This window comes from Aquila chrysaetos, chromosome 8 (genome assembly GCF_900496995.4).
Source record: "Aquila chrysaetos chrysaetos chromosome 8, bAquChr1.4, whole genome shotgun sequence".
Lineage (NCBI taxonomy): Eukaryota > Metazoa > Chordata > Aves > Accipitriformes > Accipitridae > Aquila > Aquila chrysaetos.
Window position 1 is genome coordinate 41,164,524 of NC_044011.1, and position 17,318 is coordinate 41,181,841.

Genomic DNA, 17,318 nt, shown 5'->3' on the forward strand with positions numbered 1-17,318 from the left:
TTTCACCGTGTTTGTATTCTAAATCCTTTGGAAAGCATTTCTGTAATGGCTCTGAAGGAAAAAAAAATTCTTCAATATATCCATGGCAAGTAGTAGCAGCATTATCAACATGCTTTCTTGAATTACTGGTGAATAAATATTCTGCCACTTGCATTTTACAGCCTCTCCCATATCAAAAGCACAACTGAGGAATACACTGTCATACAACAGCAGCAAAGTGATTACCAAAGATTTTGCTAACTTCAACAGGAAAATGGCAGTAGCTGACAGAAGCCTTTGTTGATCTATTTTTAACAAAGGTCAACTGCAAGCATTCAAACACTAGCTATAACCCTTGATAACAAAACTTAGTCTCTTTACTGTGCAACCTTAACATTACTAGCCACACACTCTTCTGTTTGACCTGGTTTCTACTTTTGTAAAGAAATTTCCTAACATAGCCATAGCAGTTGCTCTCCATTTATAATTTTGGTAAATTTAGCACACATGAAATGCATATATTCAGTTCAACAGCCTCTTCAGATCATAGAAGTGTGCCATTTGAAAGCTGTCTAGTAAGTTCAGAAGATTTCAAATCCTGCAAGTCAAAAATCCCAGGGCCACAGATGTCCACCGAATACAAGTCTACAACTGCCCAGGTACATATTTTGGCGCCCAAATATTTTAGCATTAATATTTCAAAAGCCAACTTTGATGATAAAGATTTATGCCAGTGTTAGCCAGGCAAAACTGGTACTTTAATTGAGGTAGAGGGGTGCACATGTGAGAGCACCAGAAAAGAAAATGTGTTTTCCTGAACCAAATTATATCAATACATGATATCTGGCACAAACCTGAAGAAAATATGTAGTCTATCTTCTTGTACAAAGATGTAAGCATATGTCTTTCCAGTTCTACAATTCCTAGCATCCCAAATGGTTCATTGACACTTTTGCACTTTATTGCTCTTTTCCTTTCATGCTGACAACTTCAAAATAACCATAAACGAAACAAGCGTTTTAATTTCCTGCACACGGAGAAGGCAGTAAACTGAGGCCCCACTTTGTCTCACAGTACATTGGTGTAAAATGCCAATAAATAACAGAATTCAGAGTGATTTTGAGCCTCGATAAGCAGCTATTGGCATACATTGCTCACTGCTGTAGTGCCAAGACAACAGGAAAGCAAGAGGACAATAAAAAACTTGGTGTTTCCAAGATCAACAGCAGCACATTAGGAACTAACAGTTTACTAAGTAAATAAATTACATAATTTAAAATGTTTCTGAATTAAGCATTTATTTTAACTTTAGCAAAACAAAGAAAGTTATGGGTAGGCTGGCAATTTTCTGCAAGCCTATCCACAGCCTTTGCCACATTCATGCCACGTCTCAGTAGGAGCAACTAGATATGTAGTCAAAAGAGAAATGTACATGGCTTGAAGTCCAAAGCAGCATGCTTCTGATAGCAGGATATTTTTTCTGGGGCAAAGAAACACTTTATTCTCTCCATCAGACAATTTAGCTGAACTATTTAAGGGCCTTTACTGCTTCTTGATCCATAAGGTCAGCTTCAGACACCTTCTGCCTGCTGGAAATAACAGAACTATATCAGATAAAGTAAATTGTGGATGGGGCAGATGCAGCTGATCTACATGAAACATCAATTGGTTACAGGCACACTAATGTAATGAAAATGGTGTGGATTTTGACTTTTTGGCCAGTACTACAGAGAAGAGTTAGTGTGAAACAACTGCTAGGGAGTGGAGTTCTTTAGCCCAGTCTATGTCATCGTGTCAGGTACTTATATGTGTATCTAAACACAGAGATGCCTTGTAAATGCCTAGCTATGTGTAGAAAGCAAAAATCACAGTACACTAGTTCAGAGAATCCACACAAAAGAATCCCCATACAAGTATCAAAACTTACAGGAAAGTTCACTGAGAAAAACTTCAAAGGCAACATACAAGCTAATAGAAAAAAGCACATTTCATCAGGTGAAGTACTGCACAGGATTCATATTCCAAATTCCTCAGTAAGTTCTACACTCAGGCACAAAGCTGTGGGATGAAACCTTTTCAACACACACATATTGCATTCATGTAATTATATTGCTAAAGGTACATAGCTTATTGGGAGATTTCTTTGAAAGCTATTCCAATATAATTCCCAATAGGGATGTAATTATATATCAGTATAGAAGTGCTTTATACTAGCTTAATGCCTTTCTCTAAGGAAATGTTTTTTTCTTTTCATCAGTGCACACAACTTCACATTGATCGGTTTGTAGATTTAAAGCAATACAAATTCATTACAAAAACCCTAAGCTGCTAGTTAAACAAAGCTAAAAAACCCAAAGCACTGAACTATTTAAGCTATTTCTCCTGAATACTGGTAAGGAAAAAAAATCATTATTTTTATTTTTAAACACTTGGAAAGTGAAGGCCTATGAAAATACATACACAAATCATGAGTCTGCTGAAATCAGGAAAAATATGAGCAACAAGAAAAAAGAGGACCTAGTGAGGGAAAAAAGAATCAGGAAGAGAGTGTATTCTGTCCGTGGAAAATATTTTGACAAATGTAGCTCTTCTCAAATTACGTAATATTTCCTCAGCCATTCATCTGAGTTGCCACTGGAAACAGGGATCATCTTGGTCAATACAGACTATAAATATTTTATGAGACATTAGTAAAATTGGTATGATCATATTTCCTAGTAATGAGTGCTAACAGACCATTACAAAAAAACAATTATTCTAATTAAATACAGCAGTAATCAATACCCTGTTCTCTGGGTGAGTTTGCTTCAGTAAATACAGAGATGCATATTTTTCAGATTAAAATGTTTAAAAGAAAAAATGTAATAGTTTAATAAACTGGACTACAGTTTTCTTCAGAGGCCATAAGCTGCTACATAAAGCATGAATCTTAACCCTCCCCATGCAATTAACTATCATTTCAGGTGAACAGCTCCACCAGTTGTCCTTGGCACAGCTTCAAGACAGCTTAAGCTTTCCTTCTGTAAGTATCTGATGATGGAAGGAAGGATGCTGTAGGTTGTTCCCTTATACCTACTCCTGCAGCTGCTACCTCAGCAGACATTACACCTTCAGTCTTTTCACTTGTTCCAGATACTTGTATTTTTCTTTTATAGCTAACTTTGGAGGTAATAATTATACTAGAAATTAATTCCACCTAATGCCCAGTATTTTCCTGAGATACTTGCTTTCAAAATGAATTATTGTCAGTCGTTTCTCAGCTTTCATATCCATATGTTAAGTTGGAAGGAAGATGTAAGCTGCAGATTCATTGCTTAGTCTTTAAGTTGTGGATATTCAATGACACCATCTTGCTTAAACTGGTGCCAGTGTGAGAAAAATGGCCTCACTTAAATAATTTAGATGGCATTCATTAAAAAGAAGAAATTGCTGAATCAAGGGCTGTGAGGTACCTTGTCAGCATTTCCAAAGATGAGATGGTTTTTAGGAATAAAGAATAACTTCATAGTAAGTGTAGCTATTCTCTTTAACTTGTCACACTGTAGCTTAGCCCATGGCCCAAACACCTTTAGGACTGCCCTCATAGCTCCCACCTGACTGACACAACTATGTTTGAGGAAGGAGATTAAGATTTTGGGATAGACAGGGCAGTGCTGATGTACTTTAAGGGTAAAAGGAACTTCCTCAGCTTTACAGTACAGAGTGGAAAGTATCAGCAGTAAATGTGAAAAGAATCAGCTACCCACTAGTTAAAAATAATAATCCTGTCTATCCTGAATTGAGAAATGACTTACATATACAAGGCCAGTTAAATATTAACTGCCTTTTAATCTAAAAAAAAGAGAGGATCCCTTTGGCAAAGACAGCATAAAAGGAAAGCAAGCGCAACACTGCATATAGCCAAAACATGCTGTTGTAGTTTTGGTGGGGCAGTTTTAACAGCATTTGCATCATTCCGGAGGTCATGGACAAATGCCAGAAAGGAAAATGTCTGACCTAACATAATCAGATGGTCAGCACTCTAAGGCCTGAAGTTTGTCACAAATTAAGGAATCTTTCACTGCCTGGTTTAGCAACTGTTGCACCTATGTCACTGGCCTAAATTTAAGGGAAGTCTACTTCAGGTAATTTCATCCCACCTATTTCCAAAGCCTTCGGGTATTCTTGAAGGCTTAGTTTACCAGCTATATCTTACAGACATGTGTCTGATGACAGTGACAATTTCAACAGGGCTCCACAAGAATGGTGCAGTGCATCCAGGCAGAATAATTTTCAGGATCAAACCCTCACTGGATTTGTGTGTCAGTATTAGTAAGGCTGACTTTCCAAAGAATTTGAGTGAGTCATCTCATGCAACATGACATGATGATGTAATATTCTGCTTTGGTGTTCTATTTTTGGATCTACAGCAGGGCAATAAACATGGAAACTTCTTAAAATTTGGAAAAATATAACCAAAGAAAGCATCCATACAGTGTGATACTACTGACAAGGTCACACTGGTGCTTCTTCCCTCATTCAGCCAAGACATGCATTGGAAAGGAACAGGCTTTCTGGTATTTCCTGGCCCTTTCAGAAATATGGAAACACTTTGACAAGTGCTCTTTTTCCTGACTTTCTGAATTCCAATCAGAATAGCAAAATGAAAGTCTTCATAACTTTTAAAAAACATCTAAGCTTCCACTTCTTTCCCTTAACCACTATTTAGAAATAAATGGAACATATATAGAAAGTAAAGGAGTAAAGTACGGAACAATAGAAGCAGACTTTCAGCCTTTTAATGTCTGAATTTTATAATAATGGGTATTAATATAGGATAAAACTGAGTAGTTATTTTCAAAATAATAATAATAATAATAATAATAATAATAATAATAATAATAATAATAATAATAATAAAGCCAGAACATATTTTCCCCCAAAATAGGGCCTGACTATTTAGACAGAGGGAAAAAAAAAACCCAAAGCAAACTTATTTTAAGTATTTTCTTTACCTTACTTGATCAGTTTTGATCTTTGGTTTATGTGAGTGAGACATCAGCTCTTTCTAAAAAGAGAGAAAGACTTATTAATTATTACTAGTTCATTTTAAACTTACTGTTTATCCTGGTAGACAGCTGTATACAAACACTGCACCAAAAGACTAGACTAGCAATACTAAAGAATTTGGGATTTTTTAATGTGCTAATGTGGTACCTGAGTAGTCCAGAGTATAAAACTCATATGAGTTATTGTGTCAGAAGGAACGAGACTCATGTTTTGTTTCAGGCCTAGCTTTAATGCATAGAATTTGGACAAAGCAGATATACTTGGGTCAGCATTTTAATACGCTTTGAGAAGAGGAAGTACTTAATATGAACCAACTTAAAAGCTTAAATAAGGAGGAAGAAAAAAGGAGGCTTTTATGTCTAAAATGAATACGTCATTTCTGAAAGTATCCTTTGAAATCTTGTTTCGCAAGTTACTTTTCAAATCACTACACTTATCAGCTTTAAAATTTCAGTTCTACTCGTACTATTGAGTAATGAAATTGTATTAATTAGGACATGTAGTTCTTCAGAAGGACAGCTGTTTAAACTTATATGGGGTAAAAACTCATCTATCTCTGCTTTGTATCTTGTGAATTACAACTGAAGGGAAGAAGTGCCTTAATATAATACAGACCTCTTATTCTTGAATTTTCTTCTCCTGATAAACATCCATCCAGGCCAAGCAAAACCATTATAAACAGTAAATCTAGAGTTCACTATTGATAATAATAAAAATCCCTAAATGGAGTTCTTCCTTCTACTGCTCAGATTTACTTTATGAGAGCTTTTTAGGGAGTAGAGCATGTGAAATCTGCAGCCAGCTTAATAACTGTGGCGGAAAAAGACTTAACTGCAAGGTTCAAGCAAACAACTTGAACTTCGCTCACAGACTTAACTGCAGGGTTCAAGCAAATGATTTATTTGAATTTCACTTACAGACCTAACATGCCACTATTGCGGGTTTTACAGACACAATGGAGGAATGCACTACTGCAAGTTCACTATTACAACCACAAGCGATTCAAAGACAACCACAAGCACACACGTGTTTACAAACTTAAAACATAAACAATATTCACTTACCCCTCCAGGTAAGGGCTCTTAATCCCAGGAAAGGTACCTCGACTGGCATCCCGATCAAGGCGGGGAAGGGTTTCCTTCACAAGCCAACTGTATAGTTGGAGAAGTGACTCTCCAATTTCCAACCTGAATCTTAAGAGTTTTTATCCCCTGACTTGTGGAATGGTGTGTATGACTATGTCTGAGTGGATTATGATATATGCCTAAAGGGATTATGTATATCTGAGTGGAGTTTCCCCTTATGTTTCCTTTCCTGGTCTGTGATTGTTTGAATACACAAGGTTGTCATTTGAAACTGAAGCTGAAACCCTCCAGTTTTGGTTTTTTTTTTTACCTTGCTTCCTCAGGCAACTGAATAGTGTTTGGATTGAGACTCAGGGCATACTATTTGTTAAGGAACTTCAAGGCTCAGTTCAGGTTTTGGTTCTTTGAATGGCATAGCCACTGCCCTGTTTAGTTTAGGGTTTATGAGACAACCCAGGGCTAAGCTGTCTACACAGCTCCCTGTGAATCATCTCTGCAGAGAGACAGGGCCTCGAGGCAATCCAAGGCTGGGTCACTTTTGTAACCCCCCATGAGTCGCCTGTGTGCACTAGACATGGTGAAACTCATTTGTGAACTATGAGCCGGACAATCCACACAATATCTTTGTTATAAACTGGGTTTTAGCGTTTCAGTGGAAAAAACCCGGGAGACAACAATGAAAAAAATCAAAGCAAACTAACAATGAACAGGCTGTAAAGATTCCTTTGGCATATTAACTGAGAAATTTAGAAACTGACACATAGTTGTATTAAAATTGGTTTAATTTAAATAACTGAGGTCCTTTCATTATGTATCGCTATATAGAATACAGGACCTTCAGTGAAGTGCTGACACAGCCCTTAATGCCATTCTGACAGCACTAGAGTCACTGCTTCTGCTGTATTTCCCTTCTCAGTCCCAAGTTCTTCTATTTTTCAGGATTCCACACTTTTTCATATTTGCCCTGTTCCCTATCTGCCTCCACCAGTGAGGTCAGCTTCAGTTCCTGTGTGCTCCTCCCACAAACATCTCCAAGTTTTCTGTGAAAATTTTGATGTACTAAGTATCTTTTTGAGATAGTTTGCAAGAAGACATGAAATCCATTCTCAATGACTAATCTATTCTGTTGTCTTGGAGAAAGTAATCAAGGCCAGTGTGTTGTAGCTGACTTAATTATAGATATACCCATACAAAAATAAAATGTAGCATCAAGAAACAGTCAGTTATACCTTCAAACACTTTAATGTATTTATAACTTCACTGTCTTACTCCTTGTGGTTTTCAGATTGGAAACAGTCCAACAGCCATATTTAGCTCGATTAAACTTAATTTAGCTTCTATGCCTATTGCTTCCTACTGTCTGGTCTGAGACTTTCAGAATCACACAGCCTACAGGATCCTCTTTGCTTAGGGAATTGGTTGAATAAAGCCAACTTTTCTGGATGCTTACTCAGTTCAAACTGAGGTGCTTTTGCTATGCAAGACTGATACTATGGTATAGTTTGCAACACCCCATGAACCCTCATACACTGGACTATGGTCCTTTGAAAGCTGTCCGTATTGTCAGCATGCATGAACCTTGAGATGCATCCATAATAAAAAGGAATCAGACTTACTGCAATCCTTTCTTCTCTCTGTTTCCTCTGGAGAGCTAGTACTTCTTCTCTTCTCCTGGCCTGAAAAGAAATATATTTACCACAATAAGCTCAGAAAAATAAATTAAAAACATGTAATACTTAACTTGATTGTAAATTTTAAATTCCTCATTGAAGCTGAGAACTAGAGTGAACATACAGCAGAAACAGGCATAACAGGTTACTGGATAAAGTACTTCGACTTCTCTTTCTTCCTGAGATCCTGAAAACACACCACTTGGGAAAGCAACCTTCTCTTCCTAGATTTACATGAGTTTTGAAATAATCACTTTCCTCAAATCAGAAGGAATCACTCCAAATGTCAAGATGAATATACATACTAAAGTTAGCAAATACTATCCTGTAGCATCTTGCGATTATAAAATTGGGGTAATTCAGGACTCCCATATGCATAATAACTCATTACAAAACCCTTTTCATCTGAGACGTGCAAACAGAGATAACTTTTTCCTTCATTATGTTTCCTTGGATTAAACCAGTCTCTGCTACTCTGTAGAAGTGATTTAAAACTGTGATAATTTCAAAGGTGATAGAATTTAGTCCAGTTTTGAGCTACAGAACATTTAGTGACTCTTTTCAATCAATGGTCCAGGTTCTTCACTCTAGAAGAAGAGAAGTACACATTCTAGAACTTGTTAAAGCTTGTCTCTTTATACAATTGGAAGAAAAAATAATTTCCTAGGGAGAATAAATTCCTACTGAGAATTTTTTAATATTCTGATTCCCAGACATCTGAGCACATCTGTATATTTTTGCCTTATGGAAATGAATAGCTTTCAGCTACAGTGAGACATCACTGTTTAAGCTGAGTAAAAGCATAATAAATCGTTTTCATAATTTCCTAGCAATATGTTACGAAACAGACATTCCAGGAAGTATTTTGAGAAAACCCTCAACCAATGCCAAAAAGGAGCACATCTCAGCATACAACTAATAAAAAAGAAAAGAAAAGAAAGAGAGTTTCTTATTTGTTCTTTTCCATCTAGAAGTGGTCAAGAAAAGATGATGTAAAATTGATGGGGAAAACCCCTGGTTTTTAGTGCAGCATATTCTTTTGTCTGATGACAATTTCTTCCATGCAATTTGATTTTAGAAATTAAGCAATCTTCATTATTTAAAGTTGTTTCTTCAACAACCCTTTCCAAGTTTTAATCAGCTTTAAGTCTAATAAAAAAAATTACCATTTTTTTTCCTCAACAGATTAATGTAAATGACAGCATAAAAGACAAAGCCCAAGCTCTAGATGTTTGAGAGTCCTGATATTGAAAAGTAACACCCACCCAATATTCTAGAATTTGAATTCTTATCCTTTACTCTTATTCCCCTTTTCAAAAAAGGAAAGTAAAATACCTGAGATGATAAAAAGAAAAGCAAAACAGAGCCACATCTTAGATCATAGTAGGAAGCTGTAGTTTTATTCACTAGTATGGGGAGTTAATGTAAACACAATACCCAAGTAAGGCAAGCAGTGCATGCCTAGGAGTGGGAACCAGGTTAAACCAAGAGACCAGATCATCAGGTAAGTTCATGGTGATGATGCAATACAAGTTCAAGTCAGGAAGACAGTCCACAAGTCAGGCTCAGTGATGGTACCTTAGAACTTACTAACTAAAGGTAGCCAAAGAAGACCAAGATGAAAAGAAAAAGTGGCCAGATTGGAAAAATGTCTACCAATACAAAGATTTATTCAGACAAGCTAAGCATTCCTATTTTAAATGCATCAAACTGATTACTCAGATTTGCAGCGTTTATAATATTGAAATGTCTTTGTTAATCTTAAACGATCCTGTAGAGCCTGTGGGAATTTATGAATTACAGAATAGTCCAGTGAAATAAACATCCAAAAGACAACAGCTTTTTTGCCATGTGCCTCGCTACTATTTCATATGAAATTAGCTAATTAATCAAAATAAGCATTTCTAATAAATGAATTCACTTTCAGTTTGTGAAATAACAGTGTTAATGCAGCTAAGCTTTCTTTCTAAAAAAACCTGTCCTTGTATCACTGTGGAGACAACATTCCCCTTCCCAGATCTACACAACAGATCTTCCAGGTTTTGCTCTCCCAGGGGACATGCTGCAGGAGTGGAATGTCTGAATCAAGTCTGAAATCTGGATTTGAACAATAAATGACACCTATGACTGATAATAATGTGAACATTATTCTTATTTCATTCAGTGTATTAATTTTAATTTTCTTAGACTTATGTGAGACTTATAGCATGTCCTGTAGTTGTATAAAGTAATTTATTCATTGAAATTAATCAGTCATCTTTATGGCTGCCACATGCCCAAAGCTGCAAAACCTTGCTATCATCTATTGTTACTGAGTTTTTAAAAAATGAACAGAAGATTCAGGGAAGTGTTGCTAGCTTCAACCAGAATTCAGAAGGAAGGCTAACTGATGATAATGGATGAGATGCATTTTGGAATTATTAATTGGAAAAGGAGGTTTGCTGACTTGCAGGGAAGACTTGCAGATCTTTCTGCACCTCTTGCAGATTGCTCTCATCTGGCCTGCTTCCCAAATATAGGCTAGAGGCTTTTCAGTAAAAATGTGGAGTGTTTTACTAAAATGAGAAAAAAATTAGTATAATTACAGAGTCAGGCTGAAAATGTTATTACAATATTTAATACTAGTTGTCTTAGTTTCCATTACTTGTGTGAATTGTATTCATGGTATACATGTGGAACACTCATTCACCAGTTAGATTAATAGGGGCTTCAGTAGAAGTTTATATCAGTGTCTCAATAGCAAGCACAACTGTTGTCTGCATCTTCTTTTTCTTGGCAAAGTAGTAGGAGAAACCCCAAGCTCTATATACTTGGTCCAATCCCACTGTTTTGCAGGAGATGAACCTCAGGTGATCTGGATACCATGTCACTTATTTTGCTTCTTTTCATGGCCAATTTAATGCTTGAGTCACTGCATAAACATGAGTATATATACCTCATAGCATGCTAAATTTTATTGATCCTATCCACCAGTTACAGACTACAGGAACCGTTAACTAAAGTGCTGAGTGGGTGGTTGCATGCCAGATCAATGTTAGCTTTTGTAAAACTCCACTAAGTCAGAAGGCTCTGCGCGGTCCAGAAGGATCCAACCTGAAAGGCGCTACAGTATCCCACTTACGCCTGCCTTTGGAAAGACAGCATCATCTATAAACTCAGTTTTGATGTTGGTTGCTAAAATCTACAGTTTTTCTGCAGCTAAGTAGTTTCTACAAAATTTGAAATGGCTTGGTCTAGTGGTTCTTGAATTATACCTCTCTAAAAATATCACCTAAACCTGTCCCTGAGTGACAGGCCAAGGCAGAAGCATTTCTGTGGAAGCTGATTTAACAGCCACCCACTACCAAATTTTCCACATCTCTCGCTCAATGAACTCTTGGCACTAGCTGCTGCTGGGCACAGGCTAATGGAGAAGATCTATTAATAACTAAGACAACTAAGAAATAAACTCACACTTTGAGCTGTGCTTTAATGTCTCTGTGCCAGGATTTTGTGTGTGAAAGTGCATTCAGCACTGGTGGTTGTTGCCCCCCCCCCCCCCCCCCCTTTTTCCCCCCCCACTTTTGAATCTGGGCACTCTCAGTTGGCTACTTTTAGATACTAAATCAGAACAGACATTATGTGCTTACTATGAAGAAATTAAGTACACAGCCTACTGCCTTCAGCCCTGCCCCAAGCCAGCATGACCCAGCTGGGAATAAGTTTAAGCTAACCATGAAGAAATGGGCTGCATCACGCAAACCACGCAGTGGGCCAGGTCCAGGCGATTTTCATTACTGTTCATCATGCCATTTCCAAAGTTCCAGTGTTCCACCAAATGACACATGGTGAATGGAAATATTTATGAAAAAAGAGTCAGGATTAATGGTTCTTACCTGCTGAAGATATTTTTCTTTTACTTTAGTTTTTTCCATGCTTTGAGCTTTTGAGAGTGTCTCTTTCTCACTGTTTTTCTCACTTTCTAAATAAGACAAATGAGAGGCAAATAAGCAAGTGCTCCTACTACCACTGTCCTTCAGAGAGGGCAACTGAACCACAGTGTACTTTGGGGCCGTTCAGAAAGTTAGTGATCCCAGGGTGTGGATCCCAAATAGTAGGTATCAGCTGAAATATCTCAGTTGTGCACACTAGGGGCTGTGGCTCTTCTGTCATCCAGAGCTTATTGGCACGAGTCATTATTCATTCCTGAGAATTAATTCCTCCCAGAAACCTAGGCAACAAAGGCTTAGCAAGATGGGGGCATGAAGTACTTCATACTTACTTCTAGGAAGTTGTGGGCCCTGGAGAGCAGTACTTCTCTCTGGAAAGTAAAGTCACATTAAGGATGCCTGGGAAGGTGCGGGGGGGGGGGGGGTGCAGGGAGGGCACAAGGCCTCGGAGAGGTGTGGGGCTCTGGAGAGGGTGCAGGGCTCAGGCAAAAGGTGTGGGGTCCCCGGGAGAGCACAGGGCCTTGGGAGGATGTGTGAGGGCTCAGGCAAAAGGTGTGGGGTCCCCGGGAGAGCACAGGGCCTTGGGAGGATGTGTGAGGCCCCAGGGAAGGTGTGGGGGCCCCAGGAGAGGTGTGAGGCTCTGGAGAGGGGCCCCAGGAGGAGCATGAGGCCCTAGGTGAGGGGCAGGACCCTGCAGAGAGATGTGTGGCCCCAGAGATAGTGTAGGGCTGCAGGCAGGGTCTCCTCAGAGGGCAAGGTCCTCTCACGGGGCAGGGTCCCCTCATAGGGCAGGGTCTCGCCATAGAGCAGGGTCCCCTCACGTTGCAGGGTGGCAGGGCCTAGACAGGACTCGAGCGGTGGTGGGAGCACAGCTGAGGTCCAGAAGGTGCGGGCAAAGCCCACGTTGGCTGGGCTTGAGCCAGCAAAGACAAGGGGCCCATCGGGCGCCATCAGATGTTGCTCTGTCTCCGTCCCTGTGGCACCGCATGGGGCTGCGTCGCGGTGTCCCCTCTCCATGAAGTGGGCCTGCACAGCTCAGCCTGTCTGCTCCTGCCCTGTGCCAAGAGGAAGCAAGAGGACAGCAGGACCCTGGTGCTGCCCGTGCCACTGACACATCCCTGTCACTGCCACCTGCTGTGGTAGGTGACCTCTCTGCTGGGGCCCTTCCCTTTTCCCTGCCATCACTGGCATCTGGGTGCCAGGAGGGAGGACTGTAGTGAAGGGGTGAAACCATCTCAGAGGGGACACAGCAGCACAGACATGCCTGGGGAGCCTGGACCCAGCTGCAAGGTTAAGGGACACACTGCCTGTCACAGTAAACATGGAAGACCAGAAGGCTGACCACTTTGTACACCTCATTTCAAGTGCCTTCAGGCCATTTTCACTCAAGTCTAGCCTCGGGCCTCTCTATGAACAGGAAATAGAATCATAGAATCATAGAATCATTTAGGTTGGAAAAGACCTTCAAGATCATTGAGTCCAACCATTAACCATGCCCACTAAACCATGTCCTGAAGTACCTGCCACCACAGGCCTCAATTTTATTTATTCAACAAGAGTAAATGGAGGTAAATGTGAAAACAGTGGCCTTAGACAAGTGTAAGGCTGAGACAAGCACAACCAGAATGGGAGCTGATGTCTGCAAATTTTGGGAAGAAAAAAACCCTTTCAATTTGTTATCATGTTTTTCAGTGTCCTGTATGCAAAACAGTTGTGAATGAAGTGTATCACACAGTAAGGTGCAGTTAAATTGGCTTGACAAATGCACTGATGTCTCTTGCATGCGTGACAGGCAATCCAGTACATTTCACTTCTTTTATTCCACTGTCTTGCCTGTCTATTAGATGCTTCTGCAAAGAGGTTAGTCAATCTGCCTTCCGTTGTCAAAATTCCCATGCATCTGATTTCCATTGAGATATCTTCCAAACCTTTTTACCTGGCTGTGTGGCTAGTGATTGTTACTTTTGGCAATCAGCTAACTACACTGCCTAGTAACTAGGCTGATGTAAGAGATGGTTCCCTTTCAACTCCTACTTTGATTAAGACTGGGGTTTTGTTAAAAAAGAATCTTAGAGCAGGTTCTAGCACTATTAAGTATTTTCTCCATTGTTAAAATTCTTGAATGTTAAGTAAAGTGGTCAGAGTAAAAAACATTTATAGCATACCATGAGTTTAATATCTATTCATTGCTCAAACCTCCCTTCACTTACTAGCTTGTTAAATAAGACAGGAAAAAGAAATGAAAATTATTTTCCCAGTACCTGAGAGTTAAACTGAAGGGTACAACCAAAAAAATTCTTAGTCCAATCTTGGTGCATAAACAATTAACTATACAATAAGTCTTCATGTGGCTAAACAATTTAAACACAACAGACAGCATTATTGGTCTGGGAAAGTTCCTAAGGATTTTAGCATCAACTTCAAGAAATGTAAGACTTTGCTTGATATTGCCAACATATACCATATGCTTCTGCTGGACAGCTAAAACTCTGGAAATAAAGCTGTAAATGAATAAACATTATTAATAATTTTGCACTAGGAATAAGGATGTCATAAGGAAGTTTTGTGGTGCATTTTTCTATAATGAGATTGTAGCAGGGCATCCTGTGCCTTGTTTTGATGGCAGTGAAGTTAGTGATTGCGAAGCAATGGATACAATCAGCTACCTACACTGCCTACAAACCAAGCACTACTCTTGTGATGGGGTCATGGCATTCAAACCTAGAAAAAAAGAAAGCACTTCCCATAATTATATTAACATACTCTTACATTGCCTCCTAACCAAGCACTACTCTTGTGATGGGGTCATGGCATTCAAACCTAGAAAAAAAGAAAGCACTTCCCATAATGATATTAACATACTCTCTCCAGCAAGCAATTGACAATAATGGAAAACATTGGTCATATCAACCTTAATATTATTCTACTAAATCCAAAGTCTTTATATCACAAATTAATTGTTCTTAATAATTAAAAACTGCAGTGAATGCATCACAAAGATAATTTCAGGAGTGCAAAGACAAAGCAATGAAATACTAAAATTGAAATTAATATAATGCACCACAATAGAAATGGGAAATGACAAAAGCCTTGGCATGCAGTCCTTGCTGCATGAATGTGGACTAAGTGGTAGCTGTATGCAGAGCTGGAACTGCAAATACAGCTGCAAATTTGGGCCAAGACAAAATGTTCAACATGAATAACATTGTACCCGGTTTACAGGATGTCAGCTGTAGTGCTTATGTCACAGTGATCCGACTTATCTTTGTTCTCTAGTTGGGGCATTCGAGTTAATGTCCTACAGCACAGGTTTCGTGCAATTTCCATTTAAAGGTTTTCAGAAGAAACTGCATGTAACTACAGCAGTGGTAAGAATGGTAGAATTTCACTAGTTCCCTGAACTTCAGAAAGCTTTTTTTTCCAGAATAATATAGGAACAGAGATCATGCTGCTAGTCAGATGTCAGGCTGCTCAAATCTTTCACACTAATTTGTGGTAGCTAAAGAAATTAGCAAATCTGTTCTGCAGAACAAAACTGAATATGTGTAAATAGTTATAATCAATTATGCTTTGTGTCTAATACATGTGTATGCAATTAATAATGTGATAAAACTATTTTATATGGATTTATCAGGCTATTCCTAAATCAGGAATGAGACAGAGTCTGTGAGGTTACAAGCATAAATTTGTCTGCAAATTAAACAATTTTGCTAGCTTTTAACCATAAATGCCTTATTGTTAAAATGCATAAAAAGAATTCAGGACTTGCCCTCAAGAAGCTTACCTTGTAATAATCCTGATAAGGACTGCATTTATATTAAAATGCTTAAAAAGATTCAATGGAAAGGAAAAAATGGCTAGCTTCTTCACTCTTCATTTCCTTCCCTTTTCCACAGCTAGCACAGCAACGTACTCACTGGGCACCGAGCAGTCTTTCACTGGCAGACATGCCTCTGGGCATGGTTCCTTTGGTGGCCCTTGGGTGCCTCATCTCTTCCACTGGGACTCCTGGGTTGGAGTGTCCCCAGTCTGGGCTGTGGGTCAGCCCCATGCCTGTAACCTTTGTGTACACTCTGTCGTCATGGTCACTCAGCTGGGGCTTGTGCATGGAGACTGGACCGTTGCTTTGAAACATGCAGATGGCTCTCGCCATAGGAAGCCTTGTTGCAAAAGAGGTTTCTATGGGCAAAGTCAATACGGAACACACATGGGAGCTTCCACCCTGCTCCTGTGGACAAATGGCTACAGGTTGTGTCACAGACACCGAAGGTGATGCAGGCTTTAGTGTCACATATGGCAGTGCGGGCACACGCCTCTAGGCTTATATCTGGATACTGGGGCTTCAGCCTGGGTTTATTCATACCAGGAGTCTAGCTGCCATAGCAGGAGGCCCCAAAAAAGACAGACTTAACAGCTCAAAAGAATGAATGGCTTGTGCTCCTGGCACTGGGCTGCACTGGGAGGCACATGCTGCACATCTTCACCTAACGGTCACCCACACCACCTCTCTCCCTACTTCTTGGGGGCCTAGCCAGCCATTTCTGTATGCTTGCTCTTGACCTGTCCAGCTCACTGCAGTCCTCTCACTCCCTTGCATTTCAGGTCTTGTTTCTCTAAGTAACCCTTTGCTCTTTTCTTCCTCACAGTCGGCACCAACACAACCCCATCCTGCTGCCGCTTATGTTTGGGGAACAGAAGTCAGATAGATAGGCCCGTATGGATTGGTACAATGCTGACTGTCCCCACTGTATGCTGCCCTTTGCTCCATGCTAGCCACAGTGGCAACCGAGGCAGAGCAGGAGAAAAGATGTTCTGTGCTCTGCATTGCCCCTTCTTGTGTTGGAGGAGGAACTGCAAGAGAGAAACAACATCTTCCTCTCTGGTATGTTAGCAACAGTAGCAAGATGTGATTCTTAGCTGGTGATGTGATCCACAAAGACTGTAAGAATAAGACTTTCAAGAGTGTCTAGTGATTTGGGGTATCTAATTGACCTGAGATGCTTTTGAAGGGCTTGTCCTTCAGAAATTTCTGGGCATTCCACCCTCTTTGATAACTGCATACCTCTATAAGGCCCATGTAAATTGTGTCCAGCTGGATGGCTCAAATCTCTTGTAATTTCTGATATGCAAATAGGGAGGAAGAAAGAACTGTAAAAGTAATCAACACTCTATTACATTAGCAGAAAAATTTACAAGGCTACAGCAATAGCTCTTAGACTACATATAATAAGCCCAGGTAGCTTTACAGTCTTTCCTTTGCTATTTAATTTTAGAACATGCTAGACCAGCACCATTCTTTTTTTTTTATAAGTTTATTTTATTGCTTAAGTCGCTGAAGACTGATGATCTAAATTAAATTCTAGCAACATGTGGTGCTCAAACACTTAAGATTTTCTTCAAGCAAATTTAAGCTTCATATATTGTAATATGAATACAATTAGAAGTATTAGAAGGTGCTAGACATTGCTACATAGCCCCATGAACTGCGGAGTTTTTCTCTTCTGCAAAGGAAGGTGACAGTTCACAGAATGAGGGTAAAAGCAGGTCCTGAAATCAACTGTTAAAGATGGAGTTGCGAGCCAGAACATCTTCTATACTTGTGAAAT

At 39.4% G+C, this 17,318-nt stretch overlaps 1 protein-coding gene across 2 annotated transcripts; it reads right to left on the bottom strand.

The window, feature by feature from the left end:
• Positions 1–1,246: 1,246 nt before the first annotated feature.
• On the bottom strand, positions 1,247–15,736 carry HOATZ (HOATZ cilia and flagella associated protein). Of its 2 annotated transcripts, none has more exons than XM_030022705.1 (5): positions 15,497–15,736; positions 11,659–11,744; positions 7,730–7,789; positions 4,974–5,026; positions 1,247–1,565 (listed from the first exon to the last, which is right to left on the bottom strand). In XM_030022705.1, the coding sequence occupies exons 1-5, from the start codon at positions 15,522–15,524 to the stop codon at positions 1,508–1,510; spliced, it is 285 nt and encodes a 94-aa protein (XP_029878565.1). In that variant the 5' UTR covers positions 15,525–15,736; the 3' UTR covers positions 1,247–1,507. The 2 variants fall into 2 exon arrangements, with proteins under 2 accessions (XP_029878565.1, XP_029878563.1); XM_030022703.1 differs by having other exon boundaries at positions 1,247–1,568.
• Between the last annotated feature and the right edge of the window lie 1,582 nt (positions 15,737–17,318).